This window comes from Polyodon spathula, chromosome 16 (assembly GCF_017654505.1).
Source record: "Polyodon spathula isolate WHYD16114869_AA chromosome 16, ASM1765450v1, whole genome shotgun sequence".
In the NCBI taxonomy this organism is placed as follows: Eukaryota; Metazoa; Chordata; class Actinopteri; order Acipenseriformes; family Polyodontidae; genus Polyodon; species Polyodon spathula.
Genome location: NC_054549.1, coordinates 13,280,921 through 13,299,879, shown reverse-complemented (window position 1 = coordinate 13,299,879; position 18,959 = coordinate 13,280,921). Strand labels below are relative to the sequence as shown.

The window sequence follows — 18,959 nt, the reverse complement described above, 5'->3', positions numbered from 1 at the left end:
GTAAAAAAAAAAAAAAAAAGGATGATTTAATGATAGCTCTGGAATTTTGACCTTAAATGTTCTTATTCAGATTTTGGAACAGACTGCTTTAATCAATTGACTAAAATTAATTAAAATTAATCTAATGTCTCACAGTAACAGTATATGGCATTATACACACACACACACACACCCACACACACACACACACACACAAACCCCCAGACAAGTGTCTGGTTATTTTAGTTTTTTACATTGTAAATAAAAGTGTTTATAGTGTGAGATGCAATGCCTTAGGTAACTTTTTCCCAACAAAAACATTGATTCAGTAGCTTAAAGATGTTGTAAGGAGATTGTAAATGCACATGACTGTGTGTAGATATGATGTTCTTGTCTGGTCTGAATAAGCTGCATATTGTCCCACAGTGCCTTTTAGCTTGGGGCTTAGTGTTGGATCTTGATATTCAGGCTGTTAGCAATGTCCGAAACACTGCAACAGTCTGGTAATAGTAAATGAGAACACACTGCTTTAGTAAGGACACAGCGTTCAGTGTTTCTAAGTGTGCTTTACACTCTCTTGCCTATAACGTGTAAGTCATGTTAAACATGCTATGCTATGTATCAAAGATTTGATGGATTACCTAGTTACTTGTTTACATACAGTATACGTAGATTTGAAAAGAGCTTTATTATTTTAGATATGTTTTTACATGTGCATTGCGCCTACCTTCATAATTATTGGAATGTTTTCGTTTTGTTTTATCTTTGAAATTTAAAGAGCAGGCTAAGTTAGAGAAACAGGCATGTGAAAATAGAACGGTAATTAGAAGCTGTGAGGTATGCTAGAAAAGAAAAAAAAGAAAATACAACTGACCGCCATTTTGTTTAAAAGCCAGGTGGTTGTGTAATTGCTCAGGAAGCAGTAAAAGGGCCTGCCAAGCCAACAAGCTGTCTATCAAATACCTTGTTTCCATGGAAGCACGTCTCAACCCTGACCAATCAAGTGACGAGTGAGTTAGTGTAAACATCTCTGTGCTTTTAATATTCTTGTATTTTTTATTTTTTTTTAGTAATGAAAAGCTCCAAAGAATTGTTAGGATTGTCAGAAGCAGTGTCCATCCTTTCATTTTTATTAAAAAAAAAAAAAAAGCAAAAAAAAAAAACATATGTGATCTTTGCCGCAAGGCTTGCTGGGAAAGAGCTGCCAAGGCGAAAAACTTGCATTGCATGGAGTCTTTTCATTGATGGTAGACTATCAATAGGGGTTTAGGAGCCGTGCGGGAGAACCCGGATCAGCTCGGATTGGGTGTCAGTCTGTGCTCATGGAAACATGGATATTTCAACTAATGTGTGTAAATAAATCAGTCTGGCAACATAAACCATTATAGCAGTTTAAGAGAGAACCATGAAATTCTCTTTGTGACTAGAAGTGTCATATTCGACAGCCACCCTTAAAGGGAAAGTCATTTTACCCACACTTTTATTTCACTACTGCATTTGAAATGTACAGCGGCCATCTAAAAGTCTGTGTAAAGTGGTCAAGTTCAGCTTGCTTTCATCGTTTGTTTTTCAGCTGGTGGTTCAGGCTGGACTGTTCCACGGAAGTGAGATGTTGTGTAAAATGGTAACCAGCAGCGAGGTGACTGTCTCTTCGGAGCCCATTTGGGATCAGAAACTCGTCTTCGAGATCAATATCAGTGAACTTCCGCGCATGACCCGTCTCTGCTTCGCCCTGTACGCTGTGATCGAGAAAACCAAAAAGCCACGATCCACCAAGAAGAAGTCCAAAAAAGCTGTGAGTAGCATAAATCACATGAAAACAGTAAAGACCGCTGCAGCACAGCATGGCAGAAGCATCAGGGCAAAGTACACTAAACCACAGTGAACACCCACAATATCATGGTGCAGAATAGAGTGCTCCAAAATTACAGTCAGATAAAACCTCCACTTCCCAGCATTGCTGTCATTTGCATATGATATTGGCCATTCCATTTTAGTATTTCATGCTACAGAATCAGAGCCACACTTTATTGTTTGTTGTTAACTTACTTTACCAGTTTTACAATGGTATAAGCAGTTATTGATAGTAAGGCAGTGATTATAGTTTGTTTGCAAGAATTCATTTTGCACGCTGTGGTTACTGTTTACCTCGTTTACATATGTATGTAGCTAGTTTTGTTTTGATTGGTGGTCGCTCTCCGGAATTGGAAACTGCTGCACCAGGTATAAACCGCTGGCAATGATATGGTTAAATCTGTGTGTGTGTGTTTGTGAATGCTTCTGGGGCTGTGTGGTTTTTAATGCTGGTCTGTTGTTTGTCTAACTGACATCCGCGTTGCTTTCAGTGGAATTAATAAATGGCAGGTAGCACTACCTTTCCTCTGTGGAGTGGAGCCTTTGAAGGAAGCAGTAAACCAACTTCGTACCACAGGACCGATTTATTCAGGTCTCTGCACTAAAGAGCAACCTCCCTGGGAAAAATCTCAACTGACAGTGTTACAAAACTGGAAACGCAGACTTTTTAGTTTTACCTGTGAAACCTTAATTGAACCTTCTTGCTTGGTAATTATTTAAAACATTAACCATTCCCTTTCACAGAAAATAGTACAAAGAGCAATTGATATATGAGCAAGGTTTTTCTGTTCTGGTTCCTCCAAACCCCATACAATGTGTTCAATCAGCAGTTGTAAAGGATGCATTTATAGACATGGAGTTATATAATTATCATAAGTTTACAATAAAGTTGAAATGTTTTATAGCTGCTTAGTTACTGTGGCCTTAACGCCAATAGGCTGTTTATAATGTACTTCTTACATGGTTATATTGTAATTATTAGTGGAATACAGTCATTAATAATGGTTTGTTTTGCTGCTCTAGTTCAAAATGTGCACCAGGTTGTAACAGTCCCTGTATCTTTTAAGGGACTGGGCAGAGAGAATACTGACCCTGTGCTTGCTCTTCACACTGAGCCTGTGTGGTTGTGGTTGATCAGAGAGAGAGAGACACACAGACAGCACGTTTGCTGTACCAAATCTATTTATTTAACCAGGACAGAACCCTTCAGATATAAATCTCATTTAAAGGGCTTCCTGGCAGGAGAAGACAGCAAGAAATGTCATTATAAAATCAATGTCAAAAGTAGAGAAAGCATTCAAACAGGACAAAAACCAATCAGTAATAAAGTAATACAAAATAAAAGCATAGAAATATAACACCATTGCCATTTGCATGGTCCTGGTCATGCATAGTCAGTCTTCAGAGGATTTGCAACCCTGGAGGTCAGGTTTAAAATAAACATTGTAAATGGTATTGTGAAGTTTTTTATATTTTTTTGAGGCTTTTTACTAAATTGAGATTTTATATATATATATATATATATTATATATATATATATATATATATATATATATATATATATATATATATATATATATATATATATATACACACACACACACACACGTTTTTTAATTAACAAAAAAATAGTTTTTATTAAATATCCTTCTGCCTAAAAATTTAGTTCCATAGAACATTTAAAAAAAACATAAAACGTAAAAATGCAACAGTATTAGTTTGGATATCTGATTCGCCTCTTTTATAAAAGAATTGCCAACCCATGGTGATATGCTGTAATATGACCTGTTTTGACCAATCAGGGTAGAGTATTTAAAAGAGCCATTTTATTAAGCATCAGTAACTATGACATGGTGCAGGATTGGTTGGCACTGTGAATAATTGTGGTTTGTTTATGAGTGATGAAAAGGAGAAGGAAGGTGTGTACACCTTATTCACTTCTGCATTCTAACTGTCTCTACTTCTCAAATTTTGAACATCCAGGGAGACTAGGGGAAACACTCTTCCAAAAATGGAGAAGTTCACCTCAAAGTGCAAGTCTTGTTTGCTTATTGTTATTGGTGCTGTTTTAGCTCTGTTAATGTATAACACTCAGGGCAACATTTACAGAACTTTTACATTTGATAAACACAAAGCTGACCCAATTCAAGTGCAATATCAGCGGTTGCATGAATATCTCATGCATAGAGCATGCGAGGGATCAGTGGGTTCATTTCAGAAACTTTCTGTTTAGTCTTTCAGAGTGATGTATAGAGCAGCTTTTGATCCCTTCATACCCTGCCAGGGTAATCTATTATAGTTTTATACGTATAGCTAAAATCCACACTAACTTTTCTGAATAAGGTCCATTCTTAGGAATACAGAACCTTTTGAAAGTAGCTTTTTTTTTATAATTACCAGTTGTACATACAGTACAGCAGTAGTTGATTTGCACATCCGTTTATAGTTGGGGCTGGTATTGTTTTTAATGCACTAGGGGATTTCTCAGGATGTCTTCTGAGTTCTAATTGTAGAATGTTATGCCTCTAGGATTGCCCCCTTGCCTGGGTGAACACCATGGTGTTTGACTATAAGGACCAGCTGAAGACTGGAGATGTCTCCTTGTATACCTGGCCATCTGTTCCAGGTACAGGATAACGCTAAGTAGCAATTCAACACAGCATGGACTGTGGGGGTTTCAAAAGGTGTGCTTCCGTCCAAAACGATTCTCTGGGGAGAAAAGTGTTAGAAGAACATAAAAGAAGATTAATCAAGACGCTTGTTAGCACACCATCCACCCCTACTAGAGGGATTTCATTTAAATTGCACAGAATCTAGGTTTTTATTTTAAGTGTTCCCAGTGTTTCAGATCCTATTAGGCTATTCCTTGGCTTTATAACTGGCTGTGTAAAACAAGTGTTTCCTACCTATGAAGGATGTTGTAGACATTTATTAGTAATAAGGGTGTAGCAGCTCGGTGCTAAGAGCAGGCAGTTATCATACAGTAATTCCTTGTCCTCATCTTTTAGAGTTTTTATATTGGATCCTTAAACTAAAGCGATAATTGCAGCTGCTTCTGACGGTACACTGTTTCGTTGGCAGATGATAAGGGTGATCTTCTGAACCCTATGGGTACTGTAGAGAGCAATCCCAACACAGACAGCACTGTGTCTCTCACGATCCGCTTCCCCAGCTTCAGACCGCACCCTGTTTATTACCCCTCCTCTGATAAGGTATGTATGTCTAGCGTAATGTTTTATTAATATTGATAGCATGAGTATCTCTGTTGATAACAGGCAGTAGTTGATAACAAGTGGGCCTATTTCTTAATCGGTTCCAATAGTACTTGTGATCGGGTGGAATAGAAAATAAACCTGGACATGCATTAAATGGCAATGTAGATCATAACTTTTGAGAATAACAAGAATATGAATAATAATGTGATCTGTTTCACTGTCTTATAGATTTTTGAACTGGGCAGGAATGGGAAGCATGCGAGATCAACGGAGGAGGAGGTCAGTGCTGCGCTATACAGAGCACAGCATTCAGAGTGTGCTTAACAAAGAGCTCTAACCCCTTTATTATTTATAAACACAGTCGCATTTCTAAGTAAACTTCTTCTGCGAGTGAATATGCAAAAATGATTCAGTGTGACATCTTTTTAACACCCTTGTTAAAAGTGGGTGCCGTGCAATGCGGCATTCTTGGAAATACTAAGCAGGACAAGATAGAACAGATAGGGTGCATATCTGTGTTTTAGACAATCTTTAAACACTCATGTGTAAACTGCTTATCTTTTCTTCTTTGCTTTCTCCTCAAGAGTGTGGGCAAAAGTTTTTGAACTTGTTTATTTTTTTCTCCGATGCTGTTAGATCAAGTTCAGTCAAATTTTAGTTTAGAACCTATAACGTCTCTCTTTTAGAGGTGTTGACTCTTATTAATAAATAATACCTTATATAATAATATCTTATTATTAATAGCAGTCTAATATTGTTTATACCAGCTTGTATAACAGTTATATGCGCGTTATTACTGCAACATTATTCCTGTAATAAGAGATCTATAACTATTTATCAATTACTAGATTAGCTTCACATTAAAAACATCTTTTGATTTTTTTTTTTTGCTCTGATTTTACACAGCAGCGAAAACTGAGCGAAATTGTAGAAAATAAAAACTATACGGAGTTCTTTGAAGACGACAAAGAAATTCTGTGGAAGCTGCGTCACGAAGTCCGGGACCTGCACCCTGAGAGCTTAGCCAAGCTCTTGCTGATCACGAAATGGAGCAGACACGAGGACGTGGCACAGGTACAGTACCTTCCAGCGATTTGCATTTCAATTGGAGTGCGGTCCTCCAGAGCTGGTGCACCAGGAAGCCGCAACTAATAATGCAGTTTGTTGGTTTGATCAAAAACCACACAGACACACATACAGAATCCTGCATGCCTGACAATAAGCTACAAATAAGCCATGTAATGCATACAATACAGAAACGATGTAACAACAAAGACATCCTCATAACCAGATAGCTGCTGCAGCAACAACAAAGTTTGAGTCGCACTGAAGAGCTGAAAGTTTGAGATGCCAGGTTTGCTTGGTTCATTGCATTAGCCTACACAGAAAATCACCTCTGATGTGTTACTTTGGGCTAAATTTAAAATGTGTCTTCAATAGCATAGATTCTTAGAAATGGTGTCATTTCCTTTTTAACTATGTGACATCCAGTCTATTATAAAACAGAGCTGACTTGCTGACAATAGTACAGAACTGCATGAAAAAAATCCATCTTCCCTTTTCACCATAGATAAAGAGATAGATAGATAAAATACATTAAAAACACCCTGTATTGAAACTTAAAGCTAAATTCGGCATGGGGAAGATACTTGCACATTGTCTGTGTAAGGTAAGGTGGTTGCCTGATTCGGATGGCTCTCAAAGTCTGGTTGAACACAATTGGTAAACCTGTTAGCAACCAATAGAGTACTGAAGACCTTTTGAGAGCCAATCAAACTCTCTGTCCTTTACGATGTAGTTCTGAATGATGCAGGATTTTATTTTGCTTCTGTTTAGGAGAAGGGATAGTCCTCAGCCCACAGCGTGCCACCTTTCTAATTAACAAGTAACATATAACCCAGTTATTTACAGAGCGTTTCTTTGAAATCCATGCATTTGAACACCACATCATCACCCCTTGCTGCCATCCCTTGGCTACAAAACATTTCTCTCGTCCAGGGGGCAAAGTTCTGTCTGTATTCAAGTGACCTGCATAATTGGTTCCTATGCAGGTGTTTGAACCACCCAGCTAGATAATACAACTGCCTTTAGGTGGGTTAATCAGTAGCATATTCTGAGTGAAGCTTAGGAAAGACACGTCTCCAGACATGTAGAACATGGAGATTTTACTGAAAAAACACATTGAAATATATGTTCTGCATCCTATACTTGAGCAAACAGTATCTGCTTTGCAAGCAGCTGATGCACTTTTACCAGTACATCATAATATCTGCCTTCTCCTGTTTTGAAGACAATGTTTTACAAAAAAAAAAAGACAATCTTATGTCTGCGTTGTTAAAATGCAGAGAGCTATTTGTTTTGTTAGCTGTAGCAGTCTAAAACATCTTACAAATCCATGCCATTGCTTTTTTAATCCGAGTGAATCTGCAATGTCTCTGTGGGTTCCTGGGTAGCACAAGTGGATGCTATTTTTAAACAAGCCAATGTGCATATGAATGAATCATAGTAGAATTTCTGGTTAATGTTCTACACTGACTGTTCTAAAAGAGAATGCAGCAGGTCAACCAGCCCCCCCCTGAACTAACACTGCTGCTTGCCAGAAATCCTTATTCGGAGGAGGTGCCGTGTCTGGTCAGAGAGGTTGATGTAGCTAAAGGCAGCTCTGGAGTGTATTTGCTTGCTGGTAATTCATTTCATCACATCGTTTCATTTAGTAGCGTGGTTGCTGACGCACTTTAGGAAGCCTGGGTTGGACCTTGCTTGTTTGAGCCCAGAACTCAATAGCTTTAGAAGGTAAACGATATGCAGCTGTGTAAATCCGTATCGTAGTGTAGAACTGATACGATTTTAAATATATTGGTATGATATGAGTTTAAATATATAAAATGTGCTGGGTTTTTTTGTTTTGTTTTTTTTTATTGCAAGGGTACATTTTGGCTAAACCCTTTATCAACGTAATGATACCAAAAGTTTGTCACCTCATTATTTATTTTAAAGAGGTTTCAAAGCTATGGAGAATATTAATTTTTATTCAGCCTGGTTTTTATTCTTGACACAAACCTGTATGCTGTTGTGTCGCCTGTTTCTCACAGATGACCTGCCTTTTGCAACAGTGGCCCGATCTTTCTCCCTGGCACGCGCTGGAGCTACTGGACTACAGCTTTCCTGACCGCAACGTCAGGTCCTTCACTGTCAGGTGTTTAAAAAGGCTAAGGTGAGGGGGGCTCTTCACTTGTCCCTGCTTAAATGCATTTGCAACTTGGTTCCAAGAACAAATAATAATCTTCCAGCAGACTTGAGAGAGTGTGTTTGACACAAGGTGCTTTAGAATGTGTGATTCTTTCTAGAATCATACATGTTAAATACAAGTCATGCATGGAAAAGACACAGCTGGAATCCTTCAGGGCAGAGCTTCCCAACCCTGGACCTGAAGACCCCTTGCTAGTTTTCATTCCAACTGAGCTCTCAATTACTTAACTAGACCCTTAATTGAACTGAATTTGCTTAATTAATCCTTTTTAATTGTTTTCAGCTCTTAACAGTTGTTTCAAGTTAGCGTAACACTTTATAAGACTGGCGAATCACCCCTGATTTCATAAATCACTGGTCCAGGTCATACCAGAAAATAAGTTGGTTGATGGAATCCAGAGAGTTCCCTAGAATCGTAAAATGCTGTTTGGAAAAAAAAAATTAAAAAAAAAATCTAAAATTCAGTTGTGGTTTGTTCCAGTGGGGTATTGCTCAATCAACCTCAGGAAGCCCCCATAGATGAAAGGGACCATTAGACTTGCACTGACTGTGCGTACAGTGCTTCCCAATCAAAACACTGGAAAAGACCTCATCTCAAAACTTTAAACCGGTTGTGGTCGTTTCTAATCTGGATTGTGATCTCGCTCAGCGTTTTGAGGCTAACCTGTGCTCAGGCAGGATTCCTTAAGAGAATGGCTTTGCCGTGAGAGGGCTGCGTGGGGGTTTGCTGTGCAGAAAGAGCCCTTTCTGTTATGTTCTGCTCCTCACTGCTTTCTCTCTTCCTCTCCCGCAGGGACGATGAGCTCCTGCAGTATTTACTGCAGCTGGTGCAGGTCCTGAAGTACGAACCCTATTTAGATTGTGATCTAACCAGGTTTCTACTGGAAAGAGCTCTGGCCAATAGGAAAATTGGACACTTCTTGTTTTGGCATCTCAGGTAAGGAACCAGCGTTTGTTGTTTTTGCATTTGGGGTAGTAATGGAGCAAACATACTGTAAAACACAGAACAGCCAGCAAGCATTCTGCAATGCCCCCCCCCCCCCTTCATACAGAGAATGCATTGCCCCTCCAGCTGTTGCATTGTCACTTATTGGTGTTCCCTTTCAGGTCAGAAATGCACGTCCCGTCTGTATCTTTGCGGTTCGGTCTCATTCTGGAAGCGTATTGCCGAGGCAGTTCTCATCATATGAAAATGTTGATAAAGCAGGTAAGAAGACAGCAGCCGTTCTTCAAAAACAATATAATTTACCCAATGGTTTTAGATCAGCCCAGATGAGTTTTATACACTCGGTATATGTGTATACGTGTATTTATTTACCAGCTGCTCTGTGTGTCCCTTTTCTTCCTTTCAGAACGAAGCGCTTAACAAAATGAAGTCTTTGAACGACTTTGTGAAATCCAGCTCGCAGAAAACGACACATACCCAAACGAGGGACGTGATGCGCTTGTACATGAAGCAGGAAACCTACATGGAAGCTCTGACTGACGTGGTGTCTCCTCTCAACCCAAACTTCATCCTCGCGGATATCTGGTACGCAGTCTTAGTGCTGGCATGTCATTAGTCACTGCCTGGTACCTCCAGCACTGTCTCGCTGCTTCCTATGTGCCTCCCCTTTCCTTTCATGCATTCCTTCTCTGATTCTGTTTCCCCACCTGTGACTTTTTAGTGTGTAGGGCTGCTTTTAAATACTGACTACACAGTAATAAAGAAATCCCGCTTTGTAAGGTTTGGAAATCCTAAATAAAATGGTGATTGCTCATTTAGCCATTTTCTTGATTCAGATTCATTAATTCACTGTAACGTTTTGGACTCTGCACCAGCGTGACTGTTTAATAACACCAGACGCAACTTATAACGGGGTAACTCTCTGATCCTCATTGATTTGAAAACAGAATTACAGTGACTTTATCTGATAGGTAACAGTGGTCAACGACATGTTTACTTCTTGGCAAATTCACCTTCTGGTGCTGCCATCTAGTGAAAGTTCACAGACGGAGGTTGTGTGGTCCAGTGGTTAAAGAAAAGGGCTTGTAACCAGGAGGACCCCGATTCAAATCCCAGCTCAGCCACTGTTGACCCTGAGCAAGTCATTTAACCTTCTTGTGCTCTGTCTTCTGGGTGAGACGTTGTTGTGAGTGATTATGCAGCTGATGCATTGTTCACACACCCTAGTGTTTGTAAGTCACCTTGGATAAAGGTATCTTCTGATGTTCATAATGTTCGCTTAATGGCCTGCGGTAGTCAGTTATATCTATTGAAATGTGCAAAGTCACTGCAGACACTGACTCTGGACACATAGCCACTCTTTTTCTGTGTGTGTGCTTGAATATTATAGTGATGAAATCGATAGCAATGAACAGGGGCGTCGTGCACAACAGAGTCTCTCTTTGTGATACCTTTTTGAATCGAGTCAGCTGATCCTGTTTTTACAGTCTGCACAGATTTCTTTTTTGTACTGAATGTTTTGGAAGAGCTGCATTAGAAAAGGATGCTTGTTTAATTACTGATTTGTGTTGGCCTGTTTCCTTCAATATCTAGGCAATCTGTTTTAGGAAGCTGTATTCATGAACCTCATCCCTGTTTTGACCAAAAGCGTGACAAATACTGATTTGAAACGTTAAATCATTTTATATTTGTCGTTGATAAAGTTGCCTTTTTGATTTACAAAATAAAACGAGGTGAGGAGTTTGCAGGGAAGAGACCGCTGGTAATAAAATGATTAAATTCCTGGTTCATGTGGTCACGCAGTAATAAAGACGTATTCTCTTTGTCTACTAGTGCGGAGAAGTGCAAGTTTATGGACTCCAAGATGAAGCCCCTTTGGCTTGTCTACACGAACGAAAAAGTGCAAGGGGAGCCGGTGGGAATCATTTTCAAGAACGGAGATGGTAAGAGCTCTCATCGAACCTGGCTCTTGAAGCTAAACCAGCTGAGATGTTACTGTAGATCATTTTCTGCTACATATTTGATACACAGTGTGAGATATTCTGCAGCAGACTGAGGTGGGTAATATTTCATTGAGATGCTGTGCTTAATTAATTGCAACCTGTTATAATAACGTACTGGATACATTATTAATGCAGCCTATCCATTAGCCCAAATGATAATATCATTGCAAGTGCATGCCATCTCCACTTAAGAAAAGACTGTAACAGCTTTAACGGTAGGGATAGAGTTGAGGTGTCAAGTATTAAACGGAGCACAAACGCCACACAACTACAAATCTCAGCCATCACCAGTGAGCAAAAGCTGCATCAGAAGCCATCTTTTGTACTGCTTTATAAAACATTCAGGAAACACACATGCAGACTCATGCCTAGTGGTTCCTGGAGACACGCTGCAATGTAAACAGTCGCTTTCACTAACTTTTTTTTTTTTATTTATTTTAGATCTCCGTCAAGATATGTTGACTCTACAAATGATCCAGTTAATGGATGTCCTATGGAAACAGGAAGGACTGGATTTAAGGTGGGAGCTTCTTGAGTTCTAGGAGATAGAAGAACAAGCAGCCAGGGGCAGGGTCCTTGAAGGGTTGCGCCCCGTTATTGTGGAGGTGTCTGTAGCTATATCTTAAAAGAGCAGACGTCCAATCATGTTGAGCCTTGGTAGGGACATTACTGCTTACTCATTCCAGAGGGTTTCATGGTGAATGGTTCTGATCTGTAATTGGTTTTAGCTGTACCTTCAGAACCTTGAATACCAGTTAACCTTCCTTGGGCATTCGTTACAACCCCCCCCCCCCCCCCCGTTGACCTTCAGTTTCAGGGTAGTGACTCTTAAACTCTCATCTCTTAGCTTGCAGCTTCTCATCTCTTTGGTCTCTCAGGAGAGGGCGCTATAAGCTGTGCATTTGGGGTGGATGTTAAAGCAAGAATACGTCTCTTAGTTTTACTTTTCTATATATTTTCTAATGTAGAATGATTCCCTATGGATGCCTTTCCACTGGTGACAAGACAGGGCTGATTGAGGTGGTCAGTAATTCAGACACCATCGCCAACATCCAGCTCAACAAGAGCAACATGGCAGCCACTGCTGCTTTCAACAAGGACGCTCTGCTAAACTGGCTAAAATCCAAAAACCCTGGGTGAGTAGATGGGCTTGTCTTGCACCACAAGGCAGGATTCGGGATTCTGGACTGTTTTCCATAGGCAGCAGTGGTGTAGTGGAGCTGGAACGTGTATAATAGACAAGCTAGGTCACATGACTTGCATCTCCCGCACAGCTGTCTGGTTGAGTCAGTCCTGTTGATGCAATGAAAAAAGCATTAGGAACTTCTGTTACAAGGCTACTTCTTTAAGAAGGCTGGAAATGCTGACGAAGATGACAGCAGCAGTGCATCTGCTACGACTGCGGACACAAACACAAACGAAGCCACCAACACAGAGATAGGTAAACAAAGTAAAGCATTCTGACAAAGGAAAAGACACTTTGTGGCAATACTTGTAGAAATGCGATAAATGCATTGTGTATTATATGCGTTACTAGAAGTTCAGTGTACAAATAGCAATTCATATACTAATTCTTGTTTAAGGAAATCAGTGTTTTAGTGGCGTTGTGGTACCTTGAGATTTAGGACCACACTGGGGTTTAATGATAGAATCGTACATCCTGTTTAACATTGGGCTTTACTTGCTATCGCGGTTAAGAAGAATTAACTGAGATAATCCAGACAGACATCTGAGGGTCCATTATACAATGGGCGGATGGAAAGCATTAAGCCAATTTGAACTGCTTGTTACTTCACAGCAGTAGTTCAGCATAGCCTGCTGACTCTCGAACTGCTCTGAATTGGCCAAGATGGTTTTACTATAAAGTAGTATTTCTAACTGTCTGTTTTAAGCACTGTCTGTGTGTGTTTTGAAATCAGTTTAAGAAATGAGAACAGTTACGCTGGGCTTGCCTGAATTGGGTTAATAAAGTGTTGGCAAGGGACAGCGCAGAAATAATGTCTTCATTTGGAGAAGCTGCTGCCTGCTGACCTTTCCTAAATAAATCTGTAAACATGATATTAAACATGATCAGCTGGCTGGCATTTCTGTCTCGCTCACAGTGTCTGCTGTGCAGCGGAGACACGCTGGATCCTGGGGGGGGAAATCAGGTGATGCTCTGAGATTGGACAGAGAACTCGAATTTCACTGCAACAAGAAACAAAATGTGAGATTTCAGCGGCACAGTGCCTCTTTGTTAGTTTAATGTTGGAGTTTTTAAGCAGAAATGTATGGAATGGCTATTTGTTGATAAAGCAAGGGTGACAGACTGTTAAGCCAATGTACCATTATGAGTGTGCAGGCAGTGGGGCAGATGTGCTAATTCATGAATAACAGATGATGATCATGTTATAGGGCAGGAGTGTCCAATCACAGTCTTAGAGGGCTGTTCCACTCGGGTTTAACAGGTAAAATGATACAATGAACTACTTCAGGGTCTGGATGGAGGTTGTATTGATTCAATTAAACAATTTAGAACAGGGTTGGAACAAAGACCAGGAGTGGAAGGGACCACTTTGGACTCCCTTGTTAGAAGAAAAGCCAGATTTGGTTTAAAAAACATTTTTTTACCAACAAGAGACACCAAATTCTCAAAATAAAACCCATTTCAATACAAGGTAAACATGAAGACCTCCGTTGCTGGTAAAATGTGGTTCAGACTGCAAGGTGATGAAGTGCGATTTCAAGTATTGCATGTGTTTATTTGAATAGCTAAGCCTAAACAATTCAATCTAAACATGCAAAGGTGAAAGCTCATGTAGGATCAACCCTGTAATGGCCATTTCTATACAACGCTCAGCCACTCGTATATATTATCATTTTTTAAATCCAGCCTCACAAGACACAGTTGTTCATATGCAGTGCATTATGTGTTGCCGGGCAGGAAAAACAAGTGTGTTTCGTACAAGAAACGGAATCTAGTTGCATTTAAAAAATGCTTGGGGATTACAAAATGCAGATCTTTCATTCTGAATACAGGGAACAGATTTCCATTGCATAGCCTAAAATGATCAGGGTACCCAGAGCAATAACACAGTGCCATGCTTTATTACAGTTAAGGCTCATAATATAAGTGTAGAAATGATCATTAAACTGGTTCAGTCACTTCAACCTTTTCAGCTTGGAGCCCAGCATGATGTTCTCTTTCCCTTAAGAGAGCAGTGTAGAAAATACATACAGAGTTTATTTCTGTTCTAAGCTTTTCAGCACTAGATGAAGGGTAGCTCTGGTCCAGATTAACCTTCTTATTTACTGCTTGCTGTTAGGCAGAGCAGAGAGGGCTTGGACTCGGGAAGCAAACCCTTAAGCTGACAGACGAAATTGCTTTTGTGTTTTGATGTCAGAAGAGCACATCAGCAATTTGTAATGAGCTACATTTTGGCTCAGCTGGGAAATGCCAAAGCAAATCGATTTTGTCGCCCACCATTTGTTCCCCCGTAACAATACAGTCCTCATTTAGTTTACTTGGAGCAGTCTGTAATCACACACTGTATTTACTCACACAGTAGTAACACAGCTGTAACTGTGTGTATGTAATTGATCAGGATTCCATTTGGAATTGCACAAAGCAGTAACTGCACCAGTAGCTGCAGAAGCCTTGCTCCCATGAAAATCCTCTGATTTATTGCAAGCGTTGAACAGTTTTGTTTTTTCATTTAGTAATTATTGCCACTTAACGCTTGTTCTAGAGCTATCAAGGACAGGGAAAATAGTGTCATCATTCTTGGAAACTGTTTGTGTTTGTTCCTCATGTCAAAAATCCAATTTTACAGAGAAAAAAAAAGCAGTAAAATGACATACAGTAATAGTAACAGTACATTCGTTGGATTTTTTTTAATGTATGAAAAGGGAGGTTTTAGTGACTTACTGTGCATTTCCTTTAGTGTTCAGATTTTATGGTTAAACTTAATTTATACCCCAATCAGAGTTTTAACAAAATCAACTGACCTGTCCGATCCCTTCATTACTGTTGTGAAGCCCTTATAAATCAACATCTTCAAGAAAAGATCTGGATTCTTCATGTGGAAGTCTAGTAAAGTGGAAAGCTGCATCCTGATGTTTTAGGTGTTAAGAGTATGATCAAATAGGACACGGAGATACAGAAAATCAGGTTAAAAAAAATATAAATGGGAATCTGATTGGTAGGGCAGCTGTCATGTTTGAACTCTAGAAATCCTCTAGCCATCCAGTAGGTAACATTGATTACACTACTATTCAAATCCCAGCTCAGCCACTGTCTCATTGTGTGACCCTGAGCAAGTCACTGAACCTCCTTGTACTCTGTCTTTGGGGTGAGACGTTGTTGTAAGTGACTCTGCAGCTGATGCATAGTTCACACACCCTAGTCTCTGTATCTTGTAAAGCGCTTTGTGATGGTGGTCCACTGTGAAAGGCGCTATATAAAAATAGATTGTTATTATTGACAACCAACTCACATGCAGTAATATCGTCTCTTATATGGATGTGGAAGCATGAGATTAAAAAGCAGGACATTTTAGGCACATTGAATTTCGGCGACACCTTCCTTAAAACAGGGACAAGTGGCAATCCCTAGAGCCTACTTGGTAAGTCAGGTGGGTGGAATGCTGCTCTTTGAACCTAGATGCCTGTGTTTTCTGTTATACAGGGACGCACTGGATCAAGCCATTGAGGAATTCACTCTCTCCTGTGCTGGCTACTGTGTAGCTACTTACGTTCTGGGAATAGGAGACCGCCACAGTGACAATATAATGATCAGGGAAAACGGACAGGTAACATTTGTATAATTATTGGATTAGTACTTTGTGACCAGGTGTTCACTATCAAACTCGTGCTAATCAGACTGGATCATGAGCGAGTATTCAAAAAAATGTAGTGTGGTTATTACACCACAAGAGGGCAGTATAACTTTTAAATTTGAAATCTTGTTCATCTGATACCCTTTTCTGAAGGGAGATACAAACAGCTTTAATCAAGTCACTCAAGCATATTTAATGGTGCCAATGTAAGTGCAGTTTTGTGATGTTTAATAGTGCTAATGTAACGGGCGTGGGTGTGTGTGACTGGGTGAACCAAACTATTTATACAGGGATGTAGTGGGTGTATGCCGATGGTGTGATCACTGTTCTTTTCTCAGCTGTTCCACATTGACTTCGGCCACTTTCTTGGGAACTTCAAGAGCAAGTTTGGCATCAACAGGGAGCGGGTGCCGTTCATTCTGACTTACGACTTCGTTCACGTCATACAGCAAGGAAGAACCAACAACAGCGAGAAATTCGAGAGGTAGTCATAGTTTGCAATTTGTCCTGCACGAGAAACAAGGTTTCTCTCATCTCAAAGAAGAAAACCGATTTAAGAGCAGTTACAGTACAGAGCGGCGTTTAAGAGCACCTGTCGATATGCCTGTTTTATATATTTCCTATCTCTTTAAGTAGCTCCTGTTTTAATACAGAGGTTATATAAAGCGCGACTGCCGCTCATACAGTATTGTGATGTGTTTGCTTGCTAATCACGTGCCGTTTGCTGCCGTTAGGTTTCGGGATTACTGTGAAGAAGCCTATAAGATTCTGTGTAGGAACGGGACTCTGTTTGTCAACCTCTTTGCGCTGACGAGGGCCGCTGGGCTGCCAGAGCTGAGCTGTTCCAAGGATATCCAGTACCTTAAGGTAAGGACACGTAGCTGCTGTGTGGAGCACCTTTTATCTGACCAGTGAATACAGTATTCGATCTCGACGGGCTCCCGTGTAAACCAGAGCTTGAGTTCTTGCAACAGGTCAGGGGTTAAAACCATGTAAAAAATGGCATTCTTACACCCTGAAGCTTATACAGGGTTAACATGAGACTTGGTAAATAACATTTGGAGGTTGGGACTTGCAGTGGTGGATCTGTCCCATTCTGCAGATCTCTCTTTGTATTGGTGTTTGCAATATTGAGATGTACCTGTGGACACAAAGTGAATGCTCTATATGTGCTATATGTTACCCCCCCCCCCACCCCCGGTGGTGACTTTATTGCAGGAGCCCTGAAGAGTCTATCTGGACATGTAAACAGATTTTGGACGTTTTAATATTATTAATAATAGTTATCTTTTGCTAAACATACTTTGCCGTCTCAGTTGCCAGTAAATGTGGGAGTGGTGTATTTTTTGCCGCCTGCTCATGCTATTTTACATTTTTCTTTAAGGCAAAGTAACATTAGCCTACTGGGTATTTGAATTAAATTATATTTCGATGGGCGAGATACTGTACAGACACATCCCTGCGTGATGCAGACAGGATTCTTAGGATCTGGTTTCCAGTTCACCCCTTACCTTCTCCTTTCTCCTCTCCAGGATTCTTTAGCCTTGGGGAAGACTGAAGAAGAAGCCCTTAAACATTTCAAAGTGAAATTTAATGAAGCGCTCCGGGAAAGCTGGAAAACCAAAGTGAACTGGATGGCTCATAATGTAGCCAAAGATAACCGATAAACAAGAAAATGAACCATTCTTGGGGGGAAAAAAACAAAACAATCCTGCCATTTTTCTTTCACTCAAGGAGTTCAATTCTCACGTGCAGCTAAAGAGTTATTGAGAAACGATGTAGAGAATCACTGCAGCGCTTTTCACCACTAAAAACAACAAAACACAACTTCAGAAGAACATTTACACATGCTATATATATAATTTGTATGTTATTTCTTAGCAGTCACAATGGAGAAGTATGTGAAACAAAAGCGGTACGTCAAAATATCATGGGAGTGTTGGCAAGGTACTGCAGAGCATAACCTTTTAAAACACGTACTGTGTTAATATTGTTTGCATCTATTGAGGATGATGCCAGTTTAAATGTAGATTGGTTTGTAATATGTGTTTTACTATGAAGTTTAAAAAGCTGCCTTGAGTAGGGCAGGGTTCTTTTGAGGCAGTGCACTTTTGTTTTTAGTAATCTATTTCATTTCTGCAACTGCTAGACCGGAAAAAACAAACCACCACAGACATACTACTTAGCAGCAGGCCTTAATAGCACTTAATTACACTTAAATTTTACCAGATTCATTATTCAATGTGCCTAATTGAATTTTTGGAAGATGCGCTATTTATTTGTAAGTTTATCAAGTACTTGTGCAATGTATTGCTGTAAGAAATGCTTTTTATTAATGTGATCCTGTACTATAACTTCCAGTAGTTCACCATTTAACGTTAGCAGAAAATGTAAAATAGTTTTGTTTGTCCCTTTCTTGGATGCATTTAAATTGGCATTGTTTGTACAGTGTTTTACCCATTCATGTTGTGTTTCATCCTTTTACAAGTAATATTCCACACAGGATGAAAGCTTTAAATGTTTTAGTTTCTTGAGCCAAATGGTGTAGCTATTGCAATCACCTATGTAAACGTGCAATACGAGTTACTGTCTATCCATCATCAAGACTTGAATGGAAACATGGCAAGATATGCATTGTTCGAGTAGCCTTGTAGAAGGCAGCAGTTCAGCACATGGAACTTCACTCTTGTAAATGAATACGTGCCTTTGTTTACACCAGGTTACGAAAGCCATTTTAAAAAGTGCTGAATATTGGACTCGAGATAAACACTGCCGATTGCACTAGACCCAGGCTTCATTGAAGGAGCGTGTTTGATTTTAGAAAAGGCCAGCGATTTGTATCCTTCGTTGTTTTGGTCTGAATTCCTGCCCACAACGAATGCAATTAATATTTTTT

At 39.8% G+C, this 18,959-nt stretch overlaps 1 protein-coding gene across 3 annotated transcripts in view; it reads left to right on the top strand.

Moving 5' to 3' along the window:
* LOC121328810 (phosphatidylinositol 4,5-bisphosphate 3-kinase catalytic subunit delta isoform-like) overlaps positions 1-18,228 on the top strand; it is a 45,705-nt gene extending 27,477 nt beyond the window's left edge. For all 3 annotated transcript variants that reach the window (XM_041273885.1, XM_041273886.1, XM_041273884.1), the window contains 16 exons: positions 1,553-1,774; positions 4,363-4,459; positions 4,915-5,045; positions 5,277-5,327; positions 5,955-6,122; positions 8,141-8,262; positions 9,091-9,234; positions 9,405-9,504; positions 9,650-9,828; positions 11,077-11,186; positions 11,688-11,766; positions 12,215-12,382; positions 15,913-16,036; positions 16,402-16,547; positions 16,798-16,930; positions 17,596-18,228. In XM_041273885.1, the coding sequence (XP_041129819.1) occupies positions 1,553-1,774; positions 4,363-4,459; positions 4,915-5,045; positions 5,277-5,327; positions 5,955-6,122; positions 8,141-8,262; positions 9,091-9,234; positions 9,405-9,504; positions 9,650-9,828; positions 11,077-11,186; positions 11,688-11,766; positions 12,215-12,382; positions 15,913-16,036; positions 16,402-16,547; positions 16,798-16,930; positions 17,596-17,730 (2,109 nt within the window). In that variant the 3' untranslated portion in view covers positions 17,731-18,228. The remainder of the gene's footprint in view (positions 1-1,552; positions 1,775-4,362; positions 4,460-4,914; positions 5,046-5,276; positions 5,328-5,954; positions 6,123-8,140; positions 8,263-9,090; positions 9,235-9,404; positions 9,505-9,649; positions 9,829-11,076; positions 11,187-11,687; positions 11,767-12,214; positions 12,383-15,912; positions 16,037-16,401; positions 16,548-16,797; positions 16,931-17,595) is intronic.
* The last annotated feature ends 731 nt before the right edge of the window (positions 18,229-18,959 follow it).